The sequence below is a fragment of the Ammospiza nelsoni genome, chromosome 15 (genome assembly GCF_027579445.1).
Source record: "Ammospiza nelsoni isolate bAmmNel1 chromosome 15, bAmmNel1.pri, whole genome shotgun sequence".
Lineage (NCBI taxonomy): Eukaryota > Metazoa > Chordata > Aves > Passeriformes > Passerellidae > Ammospiza > Ammospiza nelsoni.
The window spans coordinates 6694807-6709440 of NC_080647.1; the positions used below are offsets into that span (position 1 = coordinate 6694807).

Below are 14634 nucleotides of genomic sequence, written 5' to 3' on the forward strand. Positions count from 1 at the left end.
CAAATAGATCTGTGGCAGGGTGTTGTTTGTGCGCGGGAGGGATGTCCTGCAGGACACGCCCCGGCTCATGGGGACATGGGTGTCCCTTCCATGCCTTCACACCGTGCCCAGGCGTGTTTGGTGCCAAGAGCCGCCGTCGGCCACGAAGGGGGGTCAGGGTAAACTTCCCAGCATTTTTACCAAGAAATAGTGGGAGGATGCATGGAGCCGGTGGGTCAAGGGTTGCAATGAATGCCAGTGATCAACTTAAAGGTGACTTGTAGGAAATTTCCTCAAAGAATTGCCTTTGTGCCTTGGGGGCATGGAAGACCCAGGATGCTTGGCCGTATGGGACCATGGTGTTTCCTCGCTTTGCCCCAAGCCTGGCTCGGCCAGGGCCGTCCCTCCAGCACGTGTTGTGTGCATCCCTTCACCCCGTTCTTGCTTGCACCGGTTTCTCAAGCTTTGAGGTTAAACACGTGGAAAGTGGGAATTATCTTGGGTACCACTGACCCTACGCTCTGTTTTCGGCTGGAAGGGGTCTGATGGAGAGAAGGGGCCTGTTCGGGGGGTCGATGGACCCCTTGTCCTCAGGACCTCGGGATCCACCCACGCCCTGGCATTTTATCAATGGCCCCGCGTGGGAAAGCGGCGGCCTGGCCCCGCCCCCTAGCGCTGAAGCCCCGCCCCCTATGCTCGGGCGCGGTTTGGCCCCGCCCCCCGGGTGACGCCATCATCGCGCGCCGGGGCGCCCTGGCGGCGGCGGGCGGCGATGGCGGCGGGGTCGGTGTGGAAGGGGCTGGTGGGGCTCGGCCTGTTCGCCCTGGCACACGCGGCCTTCTCGGCGGCGCAGCGTGAGTCACCGCCGGGGGCGCGCCCCGGGGCACCGGCACCGCCGCGCGGCCTTCGGGGAGCTCCCGGGGCGGGGGCCGGGCCGGGCCGGCATCATCATCATCGTCCTGAGGGGCGAGCCCGCCCGCGGGGGCGGCCCTGCCCTTGGGGCCGGGCTGCGGGGAGAGCGGGGCCGGGCCGGCCCGGGCTGCGGGGAGAGCGGAGCCCACTGGGAGAGCGCGGGGCTCGGCCCGCAGCAGCCGGGAAGGGAGGGGAGAACGGAGGGTGGGAAGGGGGAGCTGCCCCGGCCGGGTCGCGGCTTCAGCCTGGCCTCTGCCGTCCCGCTGCCCCCCGGCTGCCTGCGGGGGGATGAGCCGCGCTCCGGAGCAGCGGCACCGGGGGCGGCCCGGGCAGGGTCAGGCTGCCCCGTGGCTCTGCAGCCGTTTCTCTGGGGGTTCCTGTTGTTGTTGGGCTATTTGTTTGCATGCACGGAGTGTTTGATGCGTGCCTGTGTTTCTGTTTTGTAGATCGTTCTTACATGAGGTTGACAGAAAAGGAAGATGAAACGTTGCCCATAGATGTAAGTTTTTGCCGTGTGTGAAAGGTGTGACTGTGGGGTGGTTTAGTCTCTCAGTTGCTTCCTCTTAATGTGCTAGGCAAGTATAAAGGATAAAGCAGTTTTTAAGCTGCATTTTCACTGGAGCTCCCACTACCAGAAAGAACCATGTCTTTCATCTCAATTTCCTGAGTGTATTGTAGTTGTCAGTGAAACCAAACCCCAGATCCACACCTTCCTCTCTTTTAAACAATCCTTGAGCATCTTGTCCAGGATTCCCTGGATGTAGCTCAGAGAGGTTTTTCATCCATGACCTCCTTTGCAGCATAAACATCCTGCACCTCCTGGCTCTGGGTGGCTGGCACGTGTTTATCCAGTGTGGCTGTTTGATCCCAGCACAACCTGCTTCAGGAAGGGGGCTTTTATTTACTTTATTGGCTTGCTTTTCAAATTTCCACTTCACTTATCTGTTCCCTCTCTGCTTAATCAGAAGGGCAGGGAGATCAGGTGCCCAGGAGAGGCAGGCACGTGTTCCTGGCAGGAATTTGGGTCCTGGAGAGCACAGAACACAGGGTTTGGTCTCAGGCTGGTGCTGAGGAGCCATGTGAGTCAATTCACTTGGTGCAACCCCAACCTGTGCAGGGGCAGCTGGAGCTCTGCTGTGCAAATAAGAGGGAATTTTATTTCTCCTGTGCCTCAGGTGCCCCACTGCTGGATTGCCCACCTCTGTTTGCTGCCCCTGGATGAAAAGCAGCAGAGATGCTGTGTGAAAGCTGAGGTTTTTGGTAAATGTGCAGAACAGCTGCTGATGTGTGTGTTGCCCTGTGCTCCCTCTGTTGCAGATAGTCCTGCAGACTCTGCTGGCCTTTGCAGTCACCTGCTATGGGATAGCACATATTGCAGGGGAGTTTAAAGACATGGATGCCACTTCAGAACTCAAAAATAAGTATGTTTTACTTCTTCTTTTTGTACACACTGGTATCTGCTTCTCTGTCCAAACTGAAATCACTCATCTTTAGCTCGATGCGTGCCATAGGCAGTGGCCCCAGGGGAACAGCCACACTTGCAAAAGCCAACAGTGCCTTGAGTTTTAGGGAGAGTTAGGTAACAGGTAGAAATCAGATAAATTTCTTGCTTTTCCTCATGTGAAATCCTGCTGTGCAGACTTGGTAGAGGAATGAAATGTGCAGGTGGGAAGTGGAGCTCAGGAATCACCACCTGCTGTCAGGAGACGGTCTCAGACTGCAAGTCTGACTCACTGGAGTCTCACACAGCAGATTCAAGGCAGGACATCTGAAAGACTTTCAGAAAATAAGGGATTTTGGGCCAAGATTTTGAAGAGGATAGTTGGTTAGAGCATGCCGGGGTCATAGGTTCAGCTGCTTTATGAGCTGTTCACTTCAGAGTTGGACTCATTATCCTTGTGGGTCCCTTCCAGCTCAGAATATTCTCTGATTCTGACAGGAAATTGGGTGGGCAGACATTGCCTCTCAGGCCATTTCCAAAACCACAGGGGAGCATGGGAAGTGAAAAAGTCACATAATTGATATTTCAGATATGAGGCTCCCAGTGGGGTGGAAAGCTGAGCACCATCGGGGTGGTGACACCAGTGACAGCTGAACAAAGGCTGGCACGTGGTGTGTCTGCAGCAGCACCCACAGGCTGCCCCTGGGCTCCAGGGAGGAAGGGGAAGTTTGTCACGTGGACATCTTGTGGGCTTTTTCACAACTGTGTATTTCCCCACTGGTTTAGTTTAGGAAACTTAAAAGCAAGCACGAGTTTGGATTGAAAACTCTAAAGTCAATAGGCCCCAGACTGACTGCTCTAAAATCCCCGCTCTGAGAGAGTGTTAACCTTGGCTTTTTGCATTTATTTTGAAGGACATTTGACACATTAAGGAACCATCCATCTTTTTATGTATTTAATCATCGTGGTAGAGTGTTGTTCCAGTCCCCAGACACAGTGAATTCTTCTTCAAACCAAGATGCTTTGTCATCCAGCTCGGCACTGAAATTTCGAAAACTTGAACCTCTGCGCCGCTAAGACTTTTCCAGATGACACCAATAACCCAGGACACTGAGATGTAATATTCAAGTCGGGGATGTAAACACTTTTTTTAATTTCTGGAGCAGTATTTATATTGATCTTCCAGACTTTATAAAATATATATATATATAAATATATATATATAAACTAATGACCTTCTTTGTACACTGTTAATGAGAATGACTGAATTGTGGATTGGCAATGCAGTGTAAATTCTACAGTTATGCTGTGAAACACATCTTCAAAATTTCAGATATTAAAATGAGTTGCAGCTAACTTAACTACAGTTAAAACAAAAAGCAAGCTAGTTTTTCCTGCAATTAATGTTCTTTGACAGGAGGGAATGTTTGAGTGTATTTATTTTCTCAGTTTGCTTGCACTACAGTCTATGGATCCCCTCAGAAATGCTGTGTGCACTCATCACTGAACAGCAGAAAAAGGGGCAGCACCTGATCCTAGAATGCCTGTGGGACACCAGCACGGTGTGGCAGGGGAACTCAAAGAGATTGCTTTCATTTTTATTTTTTTTATAATGCTGAAAAACAGTTGTGTGAAGGGTTATTCTTTTTTTCCTGGTTTTTCACTACCATGTTATTTCCTCGTTGCCCTCCTTTGTTTCATGTGAGTTGCCCCAGGCTGCCTGGGCTGTGGCTGTGATTGGTGCTGGTGTGGGAAGGCAGCTCACACTCCACATTCTCCAGCTGTGAACTGGGGAATGCTGAACATTGTGTACGTGCTGAACATGGCATTGGCACCAGGTACAACCTCCAAGTTATCTTCATATTTAAGTATCAGTAAGAACTGTCCAGGGGTAGGGTCCAGCAGCTTGCTCTGTTTGCTGGCACTAACCCAGGACAGTCACCCCTTTTCTGCCAACAGAGCCTTCCACCTTGATTTTTCCAGCTGAGCCCCTCGTTGATTTAATATTACTGTCTTGATTTCATGTATTAGAACTGATCATACTGTCCTTAACTCTTACTTATGTCTAAATTCTTATCCCCCCTCAGGGGCTGAATCAATGCTAAAATCTCTCTTGGTCTGGTTTTTCACCTCCCTGATGCAGCAGAGGGAGGGTAGGGTGAGATACTGGTGGGGCCAGCAAAAATTTGGCTTGGTTGGAGGATGTTTCACTGACACAGTGGGAACTCAGCCTTTTGTCCTGGCATCTGTTGAGTTGTGTTTGGTATTTTTTTAAAACCGTTAAAAACTGTCAAAGGCAAAAAGCTTGGCAAAAATACTGTGTAAACCCAAGTCTCTTTTTCTAGCTCTGCCCGTCCTATGGAGTGGGTGCCCCAGTGCTCGAGCAATATCCATGGCTGCTGCTCTACAATCACTCTAAAGCATCTGGGTTTGACTAAAAAGGGTTCCTCTGCCAGCTGAAAGCATCTGAGCTGCAGGATGAGTTCCTAAAGTGTCCTGGTTCCCCTCTTGCTGGTGTCAGCACCAAAGGCCTCAGAAATAGTACTGGGTCATCCCTCACTGGGGACAGAGCTGCTCCCTTGGGGAGCAGGGCTGGCACTGAGGGGAGGCTGAACAAGGCCAGGTGACCTCGTGGGGCAGAGGAGAGGCAGAATTAGCAGAGGGAGGGAGAAGCACAGCAGGAGCTCAGTAAGCACTGTCACAGATGGGTTCTGCAGCCGTGGTTGCACTGAACCCCTTGCAGAGGGCCTTAGAGCAGAGCTGCTTACACAAAACAACTGAGAAGCCTCATTTGTGCTGCTGGAAGGCTGCAGGACCTGCCTGAGGTGTGAGGTGCTGCTGGGACAGGGAGAACATCACCTGCTGCACAGAGCAGGCCCTGCTGGGAGCACCCTGGGGCTGCCTCAGGGCCCTTCTGGTGAGGAGTAGCCTCACTCTGAAGCAGCAGCAGTTCTATCACAAAGCTGTACAAATTATTTTTTCTTATTGATCTCACAATGTCAAATAAAAATTGATATCCTTAAAGTGTTTGTTTGTTTATTTCTGATCATCCTGCAGCCTGCTGCAGCAAATCCTTGGTGGGTGACTATTTAAAAGTGACTGCCCAGCACTGACATGAAGTGATTGCCTTAATTATGGCAGCTCTGTGTGAGAGTGCTGTCTGGCCTGGTGCTCATTACTGGGAGATAAGATCAGAAGGGGGGGATCAAAATAGCTGCAAGTAGCTGCGTAAAACACTGAGGAGGGAAATATTACCAGCCTGGGGATCTGCTTGCCTTTGAGGCTCCTCGTCATCCTCTCTGGCAGAGCTGACATATTTTCTGTCTTCAGTTTAACCACAGTAAAGGCTTTTCTGCCATGTGCTAATGTACCCTGCCAGCCCACAGGGACAGGCTCCTGCAAGGTCTGGTGTTGCAACAGTCACTGGGGGAAACACTGAGGCTGCTCCCAGGGCGGGTGATAGTTAAAATCCTACACTTGAGCAAGATCACTTTCCACTCCTTGCTCTGCTTTTCCACTGGGGGAGGTTGAAAAGTTAGCAAAGCACTGGAGGAGTTTGCTCAACTACAACATCCATCAGGATTGCACCAGAGAGAGCAGCAGACTCACTCCTCATCTGCTTTCTGTGCTGCTGCAGCTCTGCACCCAGCACAGCACACAAGGGGAAAACACCAATGAAACTGTTTGGGGAAGGGGCACCTTCACCAGCTCCCAAAGCCACCTCGTGCTTACCTTGCAGCATGGGCTTCTTCACAGATGAGCTTCTCTTCTTCAAAAGCAAAGCAAGAGTGGAGCCAAGAGTTTCTTGAATTAGACTGGAGAGTTTCCAGCCTCGCCCAATGCACATTTACAGCCGTCACATCTTCAATTGCTTTGGCTACAAGCCCTGATATTTCTACTACATTAAATAGTAAAATAAAAAATATGTGCTGGTAATTTCCATTCATTGCTGAAGTAGCAGCTTTAATCTGCATTCATTTTGCTGGGTTTTTGAACTATTGCAATGAGAGCTCAGTGGGGAATTGCTGAGGGGGGCAGGAATCATTTACACCCTTGCAGGTGGAGGCATGGGGACCACGGTTTGTGTTGGAGATTTGTCACTCGTGCAACCCTTCTGTGTGAGGCTGGAATGGGAGTGCAGCTGGCAGAAGCACTGATTCTAGAGGTCAGTGAGGGCTGAATTGCAGCACCATGTGTGGAAATCCCTCCTGGTCACACATCTGATGTGTCCCCTCTGTGTGTCCCAGACAGAGCCAAAGCTGCAGTCTGCTCCCACGTGCTCCATGTCCCCACTGCTGCCCAAAGTGGAGCACAGCTTTCTCGGGAAAGCTGGCAGCTCACGGCCCCTTCCAGGTGCTCTGGAGCACCCACAGTCTCCCTTGCTGAGGAAAGCAGGGAATTACTATTACTTTCTAACCCTAAAATGATTTTGGCTTCCTTATCACTCGCTTCTCATGGTTTGGGTTTTGTCACACTTCACCACACTGCAGCAGATCTGCCCTTCTCCATCTCTGACACCTCCAGCAAGGACATGACTGTGGGGACAGCCTCCAGCTGGGTACAGCCCCCCACCAAGAGTGGCACCATTTCTGCTCCCTTTTGCCACCTGCACCAACAGCAGCAGTTTTCCACCAGACAATTTGGGAAGGCTGTGGCTCACCCCAGAGCTTCCAGGGCCACGGTGCTGCCCCCAGGCTCCCAGTGGGAAGCCCCCAGCCGGGCAGGGAAGCTGCAGCTCTGCAGTTCCCTGCTGTCCCAGCCATGCTGTGCCAGACTGGCAGGCTGCCTGCAGAGGGGAAGGGCAAAGCAAGGCTATTTGGAATGTTAAACAAGCAGAAAAGACTTTGGTACCAGCTTTCCACAGCCAGAACTAACAGCAAAGGCAAAACACTCCTTGGATTTGGCCTTGAGGTTCACCTTGAAGCCATAATCACCAGGGGCAGAACCCTAGCGGAAATAAATCTGATATTGCAGCAGGTAAAAGCCTTTTAATCAACCCCAGCTTGGTCCCAGTGACACAATGCCATTTCCAAACACTCCGGACTGCGATGAAAGCTACATCCTTAAAATGGCAGCTAATTAATTTTCCTGTCCTGCTAACTTAATCCTTTTTCCAGCCAAGAAAGGCAAATGGGAGTTCACAGAGCAGCGAGGCAGCCGGAGTCTGGCAGTGTGAGCAGGAACACAAGCCCCAGGGCTCCCTGGCAGGGACCCAGGCTGTGTGGTGTCACAGCTTCCCAGGCCATTCTAATAGGAAGGGAGATGAAAAAAAAAAAAAAAAAGGTGACATTTGGATTATCAATGGCTCACCCTATGCCAGTGGTCCTGGGGAACCCACAGCCCCACACACAGAGAGATGTGGATGTTCATTCCCAGTTCATACCCCAGTGCTGCCAGGCAGAGCACCCAGCACTGGCAGTGCCCTCCCTGCCCAGACTGGTGCTGGCTGAACCAGTTTCCCCAGGATCTGCCTGAGGCAGGCCGTGCTGCAGGGGCATTTCACTTTGCATTTCAGAAAAAAAAAGAAATAATAGAAGGGAAGAAAATATTCCCCTTCTCCCCCACGGTATTTCTGCTGTGCATTTTAGAGCAGTTCAGCACCAGCCACAAAAAGCCAGTGCTGATGTCTCCAGAGCCACAGGCTGCTCCAGAATCCCTTGTCCCTACCCCAGGAGGTTTCTGCTCCAGTGCAGGATGCAGGAGGAGGAGGATCCTCTGTGCACAGCAAAGGCTGAAGCAGTGATTTATTCCCCATCCCAGACACAGAAGTGCACAGAACAGGACACAGCCCAGAGCAGTTTTGGAGCAGCCAGTTTGGCAGGCAGTCCAGAGAGGGACTCCACTCCTGCTCCCCACACCCACTCCAGGCTGTCACTCCCACGGCCATGACTGAAGCCTCCAAGGCACCCACAGGCCTGGGGAGCTCCCAGTGGGCCCCCACCTCCCCAGCACAATGCAAAGCACATGGAGGGGACAGAAGGGGTCAGATAATGCCCCCTCCCTGCCCAAGGCCACCATGCTGCTCTACAGCCTCCTGTCACACACAGATCCCTGCTGAGGGACCTTGGAGATGGTGGCACCATTCCAAAGTCACCACCACTACTCTGAAGCTGGAGCCAGCTACTCCTTCCCTGCCTGTTTAAATACAGCAGCTTCAGATCACAAAGAGAAATCCACAGCAGAGTGAGGCTCATGTTCATCTCCCTGGGAGGGACCCACACATCCTACATACCCCATATATCCTACAGGGTGCACCAGGGCTGGTTAAAAACCCCACTCTGCTGGTGGCCAAGCACAGCCATGACCATGCTGCTGCCTTGGGCTGGCAGGGAGGACAAACAACCATGGGAACAGCCTGAGCTGTCTCCCAGCATGGCAGCAGTGGGCAGGGGAGTCTCAAGGCACTTTATTCTCTGCCTTTGCTTCTTGTGCTCAGGCAGCAGCTGCAGAGCTTGAAAGGGGCAGACCTGAAGCGCAAGTCAAAACAGGAGCAGTGAAATAAGAAGTGAGTCAGGACAGATGACCTCCAGACAGAGCAGAGCACACCATCAGCAGAAACCGCCTTGCAGGGCCCCACATCAGTCTCACACTGAGCACAGCACCAACCTCCCAAACTCAGCACTGCTCAGTCCCTCAGAGCTCCCACCTCATGCCTGAACATAACAGGGAAAGGTTTTCAACCTCTTTCTGCTTTCCTATCATAGAAAAAGCTGTTTTTTTCATCTCCTTACCTTCACAACCCCTTCTCCCTACAACAGTGGGTACACCAGGTCCAGGGGTGGAAGGCATACCCTGGGAAGGAGGGCCTGCTGTATCTACATTTGCAGGAATTCACCTTTGGCCACCTGGAACCCAGACAAAAAACAGCTTTTGGCTGCCCCACGAGGTCAGAGCCTCCTCAGGGTCCTGATGTGTGAAGCAAAGCCACCACCACCACTCAACCTATTATCCAGCAACCATTTCCCATGGCAGCCGGGGCCGTGACTCACCAGAGCTGCCTTTCCTGCGGGGATTCACAGGCGGTTCCCAGGAGTCGCTGTGGCCCCGTTTCACCCGCTGGAGCCGCAGGCGCTGCCGCAGCAGCCGCAGCTCGGTGAGAACCCTCCCAGCCCACCGAGCCCCGGCACGCCCTGCCCACATCCAGCTCCTGGCACTCCTGCTCTCCGACAGAACCCCCGAGGGAGGGTTTGATGGATGGGATACACTTAAAACAGCCTCTTCCCGAGCTCCCGAGTCCCCCACCGGCTCCTCTTCCACTAATGATCATTTTGGAGAGCAGCTTCTAAGTTCTGTGTGTGCAGAGGGAGGAGCCCTGAGCCCAGAGATGCCAGTGGAATTTCAAAATGTTCTTCCACCGAGCTGGGAAAGGAAGGGTGCTGGAGCAGCTCAGGTCAGAAGCCAAACTCTTAACAAAGAGGCAGCACTACCACAAGTGCCAAAAGGCTTGGGCAGCTTGTCTACACTCCTCCTACCTTCCTTTCCAAGCTCCTGCTTTTTTCCAGCCCCAGAAGCACACTTGCAGCCAAAAGGCACCCACTGCAGCCACCTCTGTGTGGTGCAGGGAGCCTGTCCTGCCTCCACCTCACCCTGCTCCCATGCCAGATCCAGCTGGCAGGTGGGAAAGCACAGGGAGAAAGGAGCCCACTGACATGTGCAAGAGCCCAGCAGCCAGTTGGTTTGTGGTGGGATTGTCTGCACCAGGGAAGTAATTCAAGTGTGCAAGACCAAATTAGGGCACAGATTTTATAATCATCTTTGTTAGTGACACACTGTATGACCTTGGGTAAGTCCCTCCATCCATCTTTAAAGGCACTCTCAGAGGAGAGCCACAAGACTTTAATTAGCAGCCCTAAAAGTGCTCAAGATAGCTTGTCTCTCTTCCAAAATAACCAACTGCAGATGAATTGGAACAATCTTATTTTCAAATTCTGCAAGCAACTGGGATCCAGGCTGCTCTCAGATCAGTCACTTCAACAACATAATCAAAGTTAAATGTGCCAGCTGTGCATGAAGGGTTTTAATATGCTGTGCAGACTGGAAAACAGCTCAAAGAATCAATGTTATTTTTCCATGGCTGGGATGTCACTGTCGAACAGCTGCATTATAATCATCTGCAATCAGCAAAATGCCTTTTTTTTTAATCACTTTCTAGTCTTGGGGAACAGGGCTCATTTTTATTTCTGTCCTACTTAGGAAAGCACCCTTGATCCCTGAGACACCCAGTGCCAAGGGATCAGGCAGCCACTAGAGCAGCGTGCCCTGACCAGACCTGTGGCTGCTCAAACCACCAATACCCAACAGCCTCCTCAGCAGGAACTGCTCACACTGCTACCACCACCTCAAGGAACAGCAAGGGCATTTCCACAAATCCAGCAAAAATCAGCTGCATTTGCCTATTGCCACTGACCCAAGACCTGGGGTGGTTCCAGAGCAGTCCCTCCCTGTGGAAACCTGAGCACAGCCCAGCATCCTTCTCTGCAAGGGCCACCTCTGCACAAGCACATGGTCACAGCTGCAAGATGAAGCAAGGGGGGAGGTCTCCCAACTCCATCCTTTACAAAAGAAAGCACCTCTCTGATATATTCTACATATTAAATATTTACAAATACAATTTAACATTAAAATATACAGCTACTCTGGAGTAAAAGACAGGAAACAGGCTGACCATGCAAAAAGAGCTTTGCCCTGACAACTACCAAAATGCTTTATAACCCTCTCCTCCTGCTCAGCATCCTGCAGGGCTCTCCTCTAAGTACTCTGTAAATGAGCACACACCATGGGGATCATTCCCAAAAAGCTCTGTCCCTCCTACCAGCTGCTCAGCAGTGGCAACTGGAGCACTGGGATTCAGCAAATTGCCAGAGGTGTCTGATATTTGAAGGGACATTATGCAAGACTGTTTGCATTAGAGGAGTGACAGTGATGGAGATGACAGCAAGCACACACAAGTGCCAAGGATCCAGCTACTTCCACTGCAGCTGGACTTGGTCCAGGACTAGGAAATAGCCATCAATTCCCACTGCAGATGTGAAGATAAAACTTCCCCAGGCTCTCAAAAACATCACATCTTCAGCAAAAATCTCATCTGAGGTTTTCATTCCACCACCTTTCCCAGGCCAAACTATTCTTCTGGACTTCAATATAAATTGTTTGAGAGCTTCATCTTGAGCTCAAAATCTGAAGAAATATGCAGCTGCTTTGAGCACTTCCCAGCTCCTGGTGAAGGGCAATTTTCCTTACATGGTACCAGCAGTCCCCATCCCAGGCAGAGCTGTGTGGGTGAAGGCATATGCAGCTCAGTTCTTCCACTGCCTATGGAAACATCCTCCAGCATTTACCATGAGGCTGTACAGCAATTTAACTCCTTCCTTGGCACATCCATCCTCTGAACTCTGAGTAATCAGCTGCTCAAGGCATCAGATCTGTACTCCCAGCCCTGAAAAGCATCTTGTGCACTTTTTAAATGAAGGTTCTGACATGGAAGAGGGGAAACTGAGCCACCTCCCACAGCACACAAGCTGCACCTGCCTTTTCCAGCCCCTGTCTGCATTTCCAGCTCCATGGACAACCACAGGGCTCCCCTGGCACACTTTAGCCATTATCAAGAGACAACACCACATCACAGACTGAGACAAGAAAAACACCAAAGCCAAGCTAACAGTTTTTCAGGGATGAAACAACAAGCCAGGCTGCAGCTCAACTGAATGGATAATTTCAGGAAAGCTCAACATTTTTTGTTTAGTCCATTCTCCTTGAAATGACCTCAAGATTCAGATTTAGAATACAGTTTAACAATTCCTGCAGGCCAGAAGATTTTTGCTAAATCCCAAGGCATTCTTCTTCTCCAGTTTCTTCCTTTTCCACTTAGGATAGACTTCAACTTGTTTTTGCAGACCTGCAAGCAGCAGCTCCTTTTAATTCCAGTGACTAACATCCTTCCTTCAGATCTCTGCCAAACCTCCTGTCTGCCAGATCTCAAGTGTCTTTGGCCTTGTTTTCTGCTTAACTAGGTTGCACATTCTCAAGACAAGCACTCTCAAGTCCATTTGCTAAAGGTGTGATGTTGCCATGTTGCTGGTATGAAACACTGTAGTTGAGCTTTACAGGTTTTTTTAACCGTTTGTTCCTGTTAGGTAATGCATTCCTTGTATTTTTCCATCAGAAGTTTCTTAGTAGATACTAAAGAACAGACCAAAAGAAATGAAAACTCAACAGCCTATGCTGCTGCCATCTCAGCCAGGCAGTTTAGAGGAAGAAAATTACCAGATGGAAAAAAAAACCCCAAAAAATAGGTTTGAGGTTTTTTTTTTTTAACAGTTTCCTGCAAAGGGAGACATAAAATTGCTTGACCACAGCACAGTAACAGCTCTGCAGCTGCTATTTTGGAAGATGACAATCACTCTCTGATGCTGGTTAAACCTGGGCAAGAATACACATAAATAAAATTAATGCACTGCACCCCCAAAGTGGGAACAGCAGCACCCAACAGACACCTGCCACAGTGACCAGCCTGGGAGCTGCAGGGCTTAGGAGGAAAAACCCTTGATGTCTACAAGGGAAAAAATAAATGTAACATACACTGAGGAGGCCTAATTAAGAGAGGGTCAGAAAACCCTCAGGTGCAGCAGAACTTGCACAGGTATCCAGGCTCCAAAGCACCTCACAACCCTTCCTAGCCAAGGAAGGCAAATGCTAAATTTGTTCAGATTGTTACAGTCCTCTGTACTGGAAGCATAGAGCTGCATTTCCCCCCTACTTCCCAACATTCAACTGTGCCACATTATTTCAACCTCACATAAACAACAGCTCAAAAATATAAGTTTGAGCAAAGCACAAATGGCTTCCAATTCCAGGATGCATCAGTGGAGCCATCCTCTCTCCTGAGCCCTTGCTGAGGGACACTCCTGCTGTGAGAGGCTCAGCTGTCACCCAGGTCACAGCCCTGGGGACACAGCTCTTGCTGTTGGGCTGTGCTCTGTCCCAGGAAAGGCCAGGCCTGACACCAGCACAGCTCTCCTGGCTGTCCCTGCAGTGCCAGCACAGCTGGGGACTGTGCCTGTCCAAGGCATGTCCCACCCACATCCAGCACTGGGGTCTGGTCACAAGGAATTCTCTCCGTTAAGAATCTTCTTAAACCAGTTGTGCTGCCTCCTAAATGAAACATTTCCATGTGGAATTCAGGGTTGTGTGTGCTCTTCATCAGCTGCTATTGCTCCTTTTTCTTCATCTCTGCACTGACAACCCCTGAGGACATCTTCCTTCCTCTTTATGAAAACTCATGTCCAGTCCACTGTATGGTCTCTGCTGCTCTAATATTCTAACTCAAATTCAATCTATTCAGACAAAATAATGGTGAGGTCAGGGAAAATTCCCACTGCTTGCACTTGAATATTTTGTAGCTTCTGAGACAAGATTCCAAAGGAGTGCATGGAAGTTTCCAGCTCCCTGCAGCTGATTTGGCAGCCAACTGCATCCCACCAAAGAGCAGATTTGCACACTGCCAAGGTCACTGGTGAAAAATATGGCCCTTGCTCAGACACACAATGACCAAGTGAGTGTCTCTGGAATCAGTGATGAAAACTGAAACAGCCATTAACAATATGGAAGAAATCTGTCTCCTCTTATCACCTACTATTTCAAGAATAGCACATTACATGCAACTTGATGCATTTAACCAGGCTGTTTTACAACGAGGTTTGCACAGTATATCTGACCCTCTGTAAATAAAATCCCTTAGAAGAGTCCAACACTTGGCATGGGATGTCCCTCACAGTGACAAACAGCTGCCATGTGAAATTTGAAGGAGTAAATCCTCCTTTGCATCATTTCAAGGTATTTGTGGGGTTTTCAAATAAATATTCAATTTTATTCATCTGCACAGATGAATAAAAGTTCTAAGAATCAGGGCATATTTTAGTAATGTCTTCTCCTATGTCACTTCATTCATATCCACTGTGACAGAGATTTGCTGCTGCTGTATTTAATTTCCTTCTTGAATTTCATTTCCTTCTTGGATTTCACTGGTGCCATTCCAATGGCCAAACTGCATCTTCCAAGGAAACCAAGGCCACTGCTTGAGAGCAGATGGAAAAGATGTCTCACAGGCTGGTTTGTACTAAAAATACCAGCAGGAACAGAGAAGTACAGGTTCACCAGGAGAATCTGTTTCCCTGCCTGACCAGTCCACTGGAATCCCTGGGATATTTCCAATACTAGGCCAAGAGCACAAGTCAGCACGAGCACAACTGTAACCTGTCTTTTAAAGAAAGCTGTTAGAGGATCAGAGGAGGTTATGAGCAAAC

General features: G+C 50.1%; 1 protein-coding gene across 1 annotated transcript; it reads left to right on the forward strand.

Moving 5' to 3' along the window:
* The first annotated feature begins 712 nt into the window (after nt 1–712).
* MMGT1 (membrane magnesium transporter 1) lies at nt 713–5356 on the forward strand. The gene is made up of 4 exons (XM_059483100.1): nt 713–833; nt 1338–1390; nt 2209–2312; nt 3247–5356. The coding sequence occupies exons 1-4, from the start codon at nt 752–754 to the stop codon at nt 3407–3409; spliced, it is 402 nt and encodes a 133-aa protein (XP_059339083.1). The 5' UTR covers nt 713–751; the 3' UTR covers nt 3410–5356.
* The last annotated feature ends 9278 nt before the right edge of the window (nt 5357–14634 follow it).

Excerpts from the sequence above, each read along its gene's own strand:
- MMGT1 (XM_059483100.1), top strand. The coding sequence starts at position 752 with ATGGCGGCGGGGTCGGTGTGGAAGGGGCTGGTGGGGCTCGGCCTGTTC. Across the intron at positions 834-1,337 it reads GGCCTTCTCGGCGGCGCAGC|ATCGTTCTTACATGAGGTTG; the intron begins GTGAGTCACCGC and ends TCTGTTTTGTAG. Across the intron at positions 1,391-2,208 it reads ATGAAACGTTGCCCATAGAT|ATAGTCCTGCAGACTCTGCT; the intron begins GTAAGTTTTTGC and ends CCTCTGTTGCAG.